We start from the raw sequence: 12,488 nt of genomic DNA on the forward strand, positions 1-12,488 counted from the left end.
CCCTGAGCTAACATCTGAGGAAACACATTTTTGTGTGTGTATGAACAAGTATGAACTTTAAGCTTCATTGGACCCTTGTTAGCAACCTCCTAAGTCCATTGTCCTCTCAGCCTCCTAAGTCTGTTGTCCAAACAACAACCAATGATCCTATTTTAAAAAAAAGAGAGAGAGATAAAGAAGATAAAATCCTATCTCTAACTCCTATGCCTCCTTATTGTGGCCTGCAAGGCCTATGAGGCCTCACCCTCCTCTATTTCTCTTTCTTCTTTTTTTTTCTGCTGAGGAAGATTCACCCTGAGCTAACATCTGTGCCAATGTTTCTCTTTTTGCTTGAGGAAGATTCACCCTGAGGTAACATCTGTGCCAATCTTTCTCTATTTTGTATGTGGGATGCCCCCACAGCATGGCTGCTGCTGAGTGGTGTAGGTCCACACCTGGGAACCAGCCCGGGCCACCAAAGTGGAGCACGGGAAACTTAACCATTAGGCCACAGGGCTGGCCCCTGCTTCCACTTTCTGTTTGGCCTGGGGTGGTGCACCTCCTCTGACCTTCTCTTCTTATTCAGCTCACCTCCACAAGGGGGCCTTCCCCAAACATCCTAGCCAAGGATCCCCAGCCTCAATCACTCCTATCAAACCCCCTTGGTTTACTTTCTTAATAGCTTTGATAATGATCTGAAATGACTTTGCTCACTTATTTCTTCACTTGTTTATTGTCTGTCTCCCTCAACGTGGAGAACAGCACCCGGCGCATAACAGATCTCAAAAATATTTATTGAATGGAGGAAAACCAAATATTGTTAGTTTAATGAGTTTGGAAAATAATTAAGTATATTTAATTAAAAAGGAACAATTTTTGCTAAACTCCCCTTGGTCAGTGTTTCTGTCACCCTCTCTAGGGATATGTTTGTTTTAAAATATATTGGGACAACAATGTCCGTGGTATGCTAGAATTAATTTTAAGGCGAGTCTTGTTGGTTGCCTTCCAGAGAATTTATAAATGAGAGTAGCAGAAAAAATTTCATACAAAATGTATGCAAGGGGCCGGCCCGGTGGCGCAGCGGTTAAGCGCACATGTTACGCTTCCGCAGCCCAGGGTTCGCCAGTTTGCATCCCGGGTGTGGACATGGCACCGCTTGATAAGCCATGCTGTGGTAGGCGTCCCACGTATAAAGTAGAGGAAGATGGGCACGCATGTTAGCTCAGGGCCAGTCTTCCTCAGCAAAAAGAGGAGGATTGGCAGCAGTTAGCTCAGCGCTAATCTTCCTCAACAACAACAACAACAAAAATATGGAAAATGAACTCCTCAAGTTGTACAATGTGAATGTAGTCAATGCCACCGAATTGTACACTTAAAAATGGTTAAAATGGTATAAATTTTATGTTATAAATATTTTATCACCATTTTTAAAATTGGAAAAAAAAAGGGGGCTACCCAAACTTACATGAAAGCTCCTGTGTAGACAATTACCTTCAGAGGGAATGCTTTATTTACCAACATAGGCCCCTTTTCATGGATCCTTGGCATCCTTCTAATGACCTCTTATTCTAGTGGCCTGAAGAGCTCCTTCCATGACATTATTCTGCTCCATCTCTTTTGTTTATCTAATTGCTCTTTCTCAGGCCCTTCTGTCTGCTCACTCTCTGTATGTCCCCAACCATCTGTCCTTTTCTTATCTCTTCTCTTTCTGTACATTGTCCACTGGCAATTGCCTCGCTTCAATCTTTACTGCTAAGCAGCTCACTCTTAAAAACTGTCTCTCTAGCCCTGATATCTTCCTGCTCCCAAGGTCTACATTTCATCTGCCAGCTAGACAACTTCAAGTAAATATCTGTGTTAATAATGTATCGCTGCGTACCGTATTACCCTAAACTTAATGGCTTATACAATAAACATTTATTATCTCGCAGTTTGTGCTCATCAAGAACTCTGAGCGAGGATCATTGAGGACCATCTTGGAAGCTAGCTACCACAGATGTACCCCAAACAAAGTAGAAATCTCTCCTCTTTCTAAGCAGACGCATGTCACCTGCTGTGTGCTGCACTGTGTTCATGATATCAATGGCTTTGTGATATCCAGGCTCAAAACCTTTGGGTCATCTGTGAATTTTTTTCTCTCTCCACATCCAATTATTTGCTAAATCCTGTTGACTCTTTCTCTCCCTTGAATTTGCTTCATTCCCTTTGTCAGTGCCTAAGCCCTCGGGTTACTTGGATCAATTTTGATAATGCTCCATCTATGCCTTCATTGAAACAGAAGTCATAAAGGGAAAGATGGCTAGGTTGGATTACGTAAAAATATAAAACTTCTATGGCAAAGAACACTATGAATAAATTGAAAGAAAATTGACAAAATGCCAAAAAGATTTGCAAGTATTGACTAAAAGGTGCTAGCCTTTTATAAATCAATAAAAAGACAAAACCTATAACCAAAGAAGTGGTCATATAAAAATTTCAAACTCAATAACTTCAGAAATGAAAATCAATAAATACCACTTTTCACTTATACAATTGGGGAGAATTAAAAAGAGTATAAAAGTAGAGGAAAGCAGGCCCTCTCTTATTCTGCTGAGGGGAGGGTAAATTGATACTACCCTGAAAGGAGTTTATCAATATGTATCACAGCCTTAGAAGACCCCTGCCCTGTTTGTATTATTGACAAGGAGTAAGGTCCACAATATGTTGTAAAGATGAAAAAAATCAGACCACAAACTGTTGTGTGTCTATATGTGTACTGTTAATGTCATACACACAAACACATATAGCATTTACAGTGATTATTGCTGAGTGGTAGGATTTCACCTCTGTCATTCCTTTCTGCATTGTCAGAATTTTTAATATGGAGCGCATATTATGTTTTTAAAATTATGAATTGTATTATTTGTGTAAGCAGAAAAAGCTATCTTCATTTTGAAAAATAATAGGAAAAAAGTACACAGCCTAGGACACAGTAGTTCTACTTTTGGGAGTTTATTCCAAGGAAATACCCAGAGATGTACAGACAGTCAGAAAACAACTTAAATTGTCCAACAGTAGGGGATTGGCTAAGCAATTTATAAAAAACTAAGTGGCTCTAAGAAATCCTGTTATAGGTGAAGTATTGACATGGGAAATATCACAACTTTTGCTCATCGAGAAAATAGTATGTGTGATGCAATCTTTGTAAAAATATATATAGGTATGTATATATCCACACAAACATTCACATGCATACAAAGAAAAGAAGACATACTAGATTGTTATTCCCTGGGTGGAATATGGGATTGTGAGTAATTTTTGCCTTATGCTTTTATATTGTTTCACTCTTCACATAAGTTTTGACACCCTCTCTGATTTGTACCCAAATTCCACTCCCAGCCTTCCTTTCACATATCCTTCCCCAAGGGGAACCACGTACAGAACCTTTGCACTCCAGCCTCTGTGCTTGCCTGTGAGGCTGTCTCTTCCAAGGGGGGTTTGCCTGCCCATCTCCAACCATCAAGATCCCACTTGATTGGGCTGAGCTCCAGCATGCCTTCCAGGACCTTCCCACCCCAAGTACTAATCTTCTTTCTTTGTAAACCCCATAGCTTTTTATCAGTACCGCTGTTATGGTGCCGATTGCTTTCTACTTTGATGTGCTTTAGTTGTTTATTTTGTGCCTTCTCCCCTTATTAAACTGTATGTTCTATGCAGGCAGAATCCATGTTTCATTCATCTTAGTATTGCTACTAATTCTTGGCACCAGTAGGTGTTCAATAAATCCTTACCGGATAAATGATTCAATGGATAGATACTTGCAGACCCTTCAGCTCTGTTGTTAAGCTGGTACATACTTAGGAATTAGAAAACCATTCTAATGCTAAATAAAGAAAAAACTATTTGGGACGTGAATCCTCTATAAAAATAGATATTAATGCATTTCATAACATCTCTCCCATTCTTTAGTATAGATAAAAATTGACTATTTTTCTAATACAGCACTAACTTTTTTCATCCTTTTACTCATGAACCACCTTAGTCGCCATGCCATAAATAAGCAGACTGTTACATTAGGCCCTATTATTCTCGCTTTCCCGTATCTCTTTATGTTATCAAATTTGCCTAGCAACACCTGGGTCACAGTATTAACATTCATTACTACTTCTTTCTTCCTTTCTACTCTAATGTAGTTTTTCATTACTTGTTTCCTAGAGAAATGTATATTTCTTCTCATCTCTCCAACACCCTCCACTCAGGAAACTCTAGACCCCAAAACTTAAATTGCTTATTTTCTTACAGGTACCAAAAAGCCAGTATTTTCTATCATCATCCTACTATTATCAAGCATATTCTTTCATGTCTTGCCTCCAAAAATGTGTTGTATCTTTTCTTGATTATAAAAATAAAAATGTTCATTATAGACATTTGGAAAAGAACCAAAGGGGAAAATAAGGCCATATGGAGGAAAATAAAAATCACTTATAACCTCTCTCGTAATTGCTTTTAACATTATGGTAAATTTCTCTCAAGGCTATATTTAATGCGTAAATGTACTTTATAAGTTATTAGAATGATTGATGTCATGGTGGGTATACTCTTTTATAGCAGCTTTTTACATTTAGCAATATATTATGTATATTTTATCATGTCATTCGATGTTTTCATATAATAAAATGTTCTTATTTAATAATATTAAATGTTCACAATAACAATGATAATGGTCACCACTTACTGGGTGCCTCTCATATATCATGGCATCCTAGGTATTTTACATGTATCTACTTATTAAATTCTCACAATAACCCTAAAAGTTAGATCTCATTGTGGGTGAAAGAGCCGAGACTCAAAGAGGTTGAATAACTTGCTCAATGATGCATAGTAACCAGCAGATTCTTCTAATGCTTCCTCTGCTCTTTCTACTATGGCACATTGCTTGCCTTGATTTTTCATGACTGTATAGTATGACATCAGGTTAAAAATACCTAATTTATCAGGGCTGGCTCGGTGGCATAGTGGTTAAGTTTGTGTGCCCCGCTTTGGCAGCCTGGGGTTCATGGGTTTGGATCCCAGATGTGGACCTACACACTGTTCATCAAGCCATGCTGTGGTGGCATCCCACATACAAAATAGAGGAAAATTGCCACAGATGTTAGCTCAGAGCAAATCTTCTTCATGAAAAAAACAAAACTAATTTGTCTCTTTTTCTATTTTCAGACAATTATGTTGTTTGATATTTTTTGCCATGATTAAATAACATCTAATATGTAGAATATGTCATTTTTATTAAACAAACTATGTATATATGTTTACCTATACATACATTAAATAAAAAGGTCTAACAATTAACAGCAATTACCCCTAGAGAATAAGAACTCATGGAATGAGTGGGGAGGAAAAGGAGAAGTTTCACTTTTATCTTATTCCCTACTATGTCACAAAATGTTTTTTAAAGTCAGTGTGTATTATTAGAGTAATTAAAAAACTAATAATAAAATACTGTAGTAAAGGCATTTTTTTTTTTTTGAGGAAGATTAGCCCTGAGCTAACATTGGCTGCCAATCCTCCTCTTCTTGCTGAGGAAGACTGGCCCTGAGCTAACATCCATGCCCATCTTCCTCTACTTTATATATGGGACACCTATCACAGCATGGCCTGCCAAGCGGTGCCTTGTCTGCACCTGGGATCCGAACCAGCAAACCCCGGGCCACCAAAGCGGAATGTGCTTAACCACTGCACCACTGGGCCAGCCCAATAATGAAGCCTTTTATATGAGAATCCTCAGGCATTTCTGATTATTTTCTTTGGATAAATTTCTAGAAAAATTAGTAAGTCAAAAATAGGAGCATTTTAAAGTTTCTTATTACATATTGTAAAATTGCCTTCCTAGAAAGATTTTACCAATTTATATACTTACACCAGAAGTATGAGTGTCCGCTTTGCTGCTTTCTGGAGAAAAGTGTACATTAACATTCTTTTTGTCTTTGCCAATTTCACAGATGAAACATTGTATCAAGTTTCGTTTTAGTCCTTGTTCTTTTGATTACTGAATGAGGTTGAATTTTTTTTTCTATCAGCCGTTTTTCTTTTCTTTTTTGCAAGTTGCCTATTCATGTATTTTTCCAAATTTCTATTGATGTGTTTGCCTTTTTTTCTTATTAATTTGTCAGAAATCCTTATATATTAAAAACACAAAAATCTTTATCATATATGTTCTAGTATTTTTACCTAATTATAAAAATGCAATTACCTACCTATGTTTGCCTTTTAATTTTGTTTATACTATTCTTTTGAAAAATAGTAGTTAAGGGCTGGCCCCATTGCCGAGTGGTTAAGTTCGTGCGCTCTGCTTTGGCAGCCCAGGGTTTCGTTGGTTCGAATCCTGGGTGCGGACATGACACCACTCGTCAAGCCATGCTGAGGCAGCATCCCACATGCCACAACTAGAAGGACCCACAACTGAAAATACACAACTATGTACCCTGGGGGCTTTGGGAGAAAAAGGAAAAATAAAATCTTTAAAAAAAAGCTAAAAATAGTAGTTAAAAGGAAAGTAGCTAAGTCTATCAATCTGGTAGGAGTAATTCAGTTATTTTTGTTTTGGAACTCATTTGTACCAACTATGCAATTTAAATTGGGGCAGAAGATACTGAAGCTTAGAAGATTTAAATAACACGGAAGGAATCATGGCTAGGAGGCAGTAAAGCTGGGACTGAGAATGTTAATTTTTTAAAAATTCTTTAAATAAGGGTGAGAAAGTTGGGAACTCACACATTACGTGTGGGCCGAAGTTGAAGAACCTTACAGAGGGAGTGGTGGAGAGGAACAGGTGACCCGTGGAGGCTAGACATGTGGGACAGCCAGGCGCCAGAAGTCAGGGTAGAAATGACAAGTTGGCATAGTGTCAGGAATGAGGAAGAAAAGGTAGGTAAGAGGTGTGGCCGGTGGCTTTAGCACCAAAATGTTTGAAAAGTGTTGTCCATAGAAGATAAACAGAATAATAAGAAAATATAGCAAATCTAAAATGAAGTCACAAGAGACAATTTTTATTTGAAAATGAAAAATGTAGTCTTACTACAGAACTTTACTGGTCTGATTTATGTGATCTTTGACACACTTTCTTTTATTAGATTTCATTTGTTTCTTCTCAGCCCTGATTGCTGCTGGAACATTACATTTTTATAAAGTATTCCTTTGCTGCTGAAAGATAAATATTCAAATAACTTTCCTCCAGATGCCTAAATAATTATAACACAGTACCACCACTCCACTTGAGTTTTTAGTACAGCAAAACTTCACAGTAAATATTTATTTTCTTGATTATGATTGTCATTGACAAACCATTGATCAGGTATAAGACACTCTGCTAATTCTGGAAAAGTTAGTTCCTGCCATTGAGAGACCAGTTTCAGAAGTGTCTTTAAAAGCCAGTGAAATGCTGGAGAATTTTAGGTGGCAGTGAGCAGAAAGCATGCTCTTAAAAGCAAGTTATCTTAACAGACTGCTCTGTCTCAATATAATTTAGATGCCCATCCAAGAAAAAGAAGCTTCAAAGAAAGAAGTCATTCTCCTGGCAAAGATGAAACATCCCAACATTGTCACCTTCTTCAGTTCATTTCAAGGTTTGACTTTCTAATATTAAAGTATTTTAATAAAGTATGGGCATGTAGACTTCTATAAAAGGTATGTTCCTGAGAACTGTGTATAAATTAATCTTTGCAAATGAACTCATTCTCTCATTTACTTAAATTATAATTTGAGACATAGTCTTTATTTCTTCTCTAGGGAGTTTTTGAGGACAGCTTTCTTAGTTTTCTTAAGTTTTCCCATCTCTCCTTAATTCTTACCCCCTCAAATAGTTCATAATTGGTGTGTTAGCTTTGCTGCAGTAACAACCCCTATATTTCAATGGCCTACAATAATGCACATCTATTTCTCACTCACATTACATGTCGGCTGTGGGTGGGCGGGGTCTTAAGTCTGGGGTCCAGGCTGAAGGAGCAGCCCAGAGATGGAGCATGCTGTTTTCGTGAGCAAGAGGAAAGAGCAAGACACAGAGCCCACCACACCGTCAGTCTCAGAGTCCTGCTGGGATGTGGCACGTTTCTCACTTTCCTTATGTGCTCATGCTCCTGTTGCCAAAGCAGCCAGCCCTGACATTGGGGTGCTGGTGGAGGAGGGGATACTCTGCCTGTGTGAGTGCTTGCATGTCCTGGGGTAACAGGTGGGGCTGTACAGTCCTCTTACAGAGAGGCGGGAAAGAGCCATGCACCATGGGCAAGCAAATGGCCAAAATAGAGGGGGAAATCTTGAAGGAAGCAATTCCCTTCTTCTGTACGTCTGAGTACAACATCTCTTCTGCCTCCATCCATCACTTGACTCCAAAAGTTAAAAAAAACATATGAAAGCAACATTGGTCGGAGACCATTCATTCACTTAACAAATATTTGTCAAGTGCTTACGAGCTGCCGGCATTGTTCTAGGTGCCAGGAATATGGCAGTGAACAAAACAGGCCAAAATACCTGTCCTCATGGAGCTTACTTTCTAGAGGGAGGAGACACACAATAAACATGTATACAGTATGTCAGGTGTTTATAAGGCTGTGACAGGGCTGTGTATGCCCACACTTCACCATGGAGCATTCTCCATCCCAGAAACCCAGCACGGGGGGGTGCTTGAATTCATAGGTCATAAGTAGTTAAAGTTACCTAGATATTTTCCAGTACTATCAGGGGTGTAAAAATCAGTAAATGAATAAACATAGCCACTGTCTTTTGAGGTTTTACACTGTGCAAGGCTCTACGTTTCTTAGCAATTAAAACCACTGCACTCAGCGGCCGGCCCAGTGGCTTAGCAGTTAAGTTCGTGTGCTCCGCTTTGGCGACCCAGGGTTCGATGGCCAGGATCTTGGGCAGGGACCTATGCATGTCTTATCAAGCCATGCTGTGGCAGGCATCCCACACATAAAATAGAGGAAGATGGGCACAGATGTTAGCTCAGGGCCAGTCTTCCTCAGCAAAAAGAGGAGGATTGCAGCAGATGTTAGCTCAGGGCTAATCTTCCTCAGAAAAGCCCACTGCACTCAACGTAGCTTTCTGTGTACGGCCCTCTTTAACTACTAGGTATTTAACGGAGCTCTCAGGACTCTTGGGAGCTCTTCCTGGGAGCTGAGCAGTACACGTGAGCAGGAAGTTGAGTTGTATTGAACAACTTTTATGGGGCACCTACTGAGTAAAGTGCTCTACATTCCTGCTCATTGATTGTGAACAACAATGCCATAAGATGATCTTTCTTTTCCTCATTCTTTGGGTTATTTCTGTGGCTCCCTGGCTGGCTAACTCCTCATCCTCAGGCCTTCTCTGAGACCACAATTCAAATTATGGCCCCCTTTACTGATCTTGCACGGCACTTTTGTACTTGCGTGTGTATGTCTGTTTATATATATATACAATCATGAATTGGTTTAATATTTGTCTCCCTTTGAGAGAGTAAACTTAATGAATTCTTTTGCTCACCACTTGATCCTCAGCATGTAGCACATAGTAGGTCCTCAATACATAATTGCTGAATAAGTGCATGGACTGGACCACTTTAATAGACTGAAGTGTGCCTTCATCCCATGCAAAATGGATATTTGAGGATGATTTACACTAGATACCATTATGAAATTAGAGGTCATTTTTACAGTGTAAATAACCTCCACTGAGTTTCTTTATGTTGTAAGCTTAAACTTTCTTATGACAACCTTACGTATTTATTTTTTTTAAGTAGAGCACTGCTGTGTTTAGGAAAACTAGAGCTACTGTGATGCTTTGAGTTTGCCTGGTGGATTGTTGGGAGTTGAGACACCGAGCTTATTTGACAGCCTGGGAGGTCCTCGCGGCATCTGACTGTTGGAGAGTGTAGATAAAGCCTTTGCTTACCCTCAAACAGCTTATGTCTAAACAGAAGAACTGTGGCTCTAGTTCATTAAATGTTTGTCTACAGAAAGTATGAAGTTTTTATAGATTTGAAGCACATACGAAAGATAAGAAGGTGATATTTTCCTAAGACTAAATTAATTCTACTTAAATTCCTTCAATAAATATTTACCAAGTGCCTATTACATGCTAGGCATGTTCTAGGTCTTGGGGATATATCAGTGAGTAAAATAGGCCCAAATCCCTGCACCGTTGTTTTCTGTTGCTTTATCACAAATGACCACAAATTTAGTGGCTTAAATCAACACCCATTTATCATCTCCCAATTTCTCTAGATCAGAAGCCTGGGCTGGGCTTAGCTGGATTCTCTGCTCAGGGGGTCACATAGTTGAAATTGAGATGTCATCTGGGTCTGCCATTCATCTGAGGCTCATAGTTCTCTTCTAGGCTTATTCAGGTCGTTGGCAGAATTCATTTAAATGCAATTGTAGGACTGAGGTGTCCACTTTCTTGCTAACTGTTCCCTTGCAGTGGTTCTCAGCTTCTAGAGGCCCACCTGCCTTCCCTGCCCTGGGGCTCCTTCAGTAGGCCCTCTCCCACTCGGAATCTCTCACTTCCTCTTTCTCTGACCTCTAGACCGAGATTTAAATGGCTCCTCTGATTAAGTCCAGGCCACCTGTATAATCTCCTTTTCTATTACCTCAAAGTTAGCTAATTAGTAACTTTAATTACATCAGCAAAATCTCCTTTGCTATGTAACATACCATCCTGGGAGCAATAGCCATCGTATGTACAGGTTCCGCCCTCGCTCAAGGGGAGGCAGTTTACAAGGTGTGTGCGCTAGGGCCATCTTAGAATTCTGCCTACCATACAACTGTGGAGTTTACATTCTAGCGAGAAAGGGTCGGGAGAGGCAGACAATAAATGTAAACATAACTAATAAGTACATTATACAGCATGTTAGAAGGTGATAAGTGCTGTGGGAAGATAAAATAGGGTGAGACAGGAGTGAAGGGGATAGGCCTTATCGTGAAGGTGACGTTTGAGCAAAGACTTGAAGACTCATGCTAATGTCTGAAGAAGAGCTTTCTAGGCAAGGGGAACAGCCACTGCAAAGGCATGAGGCAAGAGCAGGCCTGACGTGTTAAAGAACTGACTAGTCAGGAGGCTGCTGGGAGAGGCAATCTACTATGGGCCCTGAGCATCTCTGCACATTTTTGCTGGATATGCCAAGAATGCAAGGCTCTGAGCGTCTACCCAGGCTATTTCTCTGGATTGTGTTTGCAGCGAGCAACTTTGAAGGATGAGGTAGCATCTCCCCCAAGACAGAGAGCAGACTTGTTTACTGCTCACCATAAAAGCAGTAGATTGGGGCTGGCCCCATGGCTGAGTGGTTAAGTTCATGTGCTCCGGTTTAGTGGCCGGGGGTTTCGCCAGTTTGGATCCCTGGTGCGGACATGGCACCGCTCATCAAGCCACACTGAGGCAGTGTCTCACATAGCACAACCAGAGGCACTCACAACTAGAATATACAGCTATGTACTGGGCGGCTTTGGGGAGAAGAAGAAGAAGAAAAAGAAAAAACAAAGAAGACTGGCAACAGTTGTTAGCTCAAGTGCCAATCTTTAAAAAAAAAAAAAGGCGGTAGATTCCCCAACCTCAGCGTTCCTCTCCCTTAATGTAGTTCGCTGTGTATGCAGATATCCATCCAGACTCACCTGTTTTGCCTCCGTGGGATTTGGGAGACACAGAACCAGCTCTAACATGAAGCTCTGACTACTGCTTTTGCTGAGTAATGCAGTCCTTTGTTTCTGGCCCAGGAGTCTCATGTCGTCTGCCAGCATCCTTGAAATAGTCACAGGCTTGTAAGTAGGGCAGAATCTCAGACCTGTTGCAGAACCCTGCTAGAAGTCAGTGTGGGCAGAGTGCAATGAGCAAGAGGGGATAGCAGAAGATATTTTTATTCTTTATTCTGATTCTCTGCCCCTCCTAGATTTCTGGTGCTAAAATGCCTTTATTTTATGGAACGATGGTGGTAATAGATGATATCTCATTTTATCAAATCTAGATGCCATTGGTTGTAAGGTGGACCATCATGTGGTAATTAAAAGGAAAAATGTTGCCAATTAAACTATGACATCATGCTTTCTTATCACTTATAATTTTTATTTTATGTATATTAAAAGAGATCTTTTAGACTTATTTAAACATAAGAGTTTTACTTTCTATTACTCTTGTGCTTATATAAAAAGGAAAATATTAGCAAATTAAATTGGTTAAGGTAGTCTAAAAATTATGCAGGCAGTGATAACATCAAGACTGCTGGGCCTATAGCCACTGATTGGAAGATGCCAATGTCTGTAAGATATAATCCTGATTTTTTTTAAGTGTATTTTATTTATTTATTTATTTTGAGGAAGATTAGCCCTGAGCTAACATCTGCTGCCAATCCTCCTCTTTTTGCTGAGGAAGACTGGCCCTGAGCTAACATCCGTGCCCATCTTCCTCTACTTTATATGTGGGACGCCTGCCACAGCATAGCTTGCCAAGTGGTGCCATGTCCGCACCTGGGATCCAAAACGGCGAACGCCGGGCCGCTGAAGCCAAAT

General features: G+C 39.9%; 1 protein-coding gene across 14 annotated transcripts in view; it reads left to right on the forward strand.

Moving 5' to 3' along the window:
• NEK5 (NIMA related kinase 5) overlaps positions 1–12,488 on the forward strand; it is a 62,962-nt gene that overhangs the window by 1,890 nt on the left and 48,584 nt on the right. For all 14 annotated transcript variants that reach the window (XR_011528050.1, XR_011528049.1, XR_011528052.1 and 11 more), the window contains exon 3: positions 7,484–7,580. Coding sequence is in view for 5 of the 14 variants with exons in the window: in XM_008539969.2 (XP_008538191.1) it covers positions 7,484–7,580 (97 nt within the window). In the remaining 9 variants the exon portion in view is untranslated. The remainder of the gene's footprint in view (positions 1–7,483; positions 7,581–12,488) is intronic.

Source organism: Equus przewalskii, chromosome 16, assembly GCF_037783145.1.
Source record: "Equus przewalskii isolate Varuska chromosome 16, EquPr2, whole genome shotgun sequence".
NCBI lineage: Eukaryota > Metazoa > Chordata > Mammalia > Perissodactyla > Equidae > Equus > Equus przewalskii.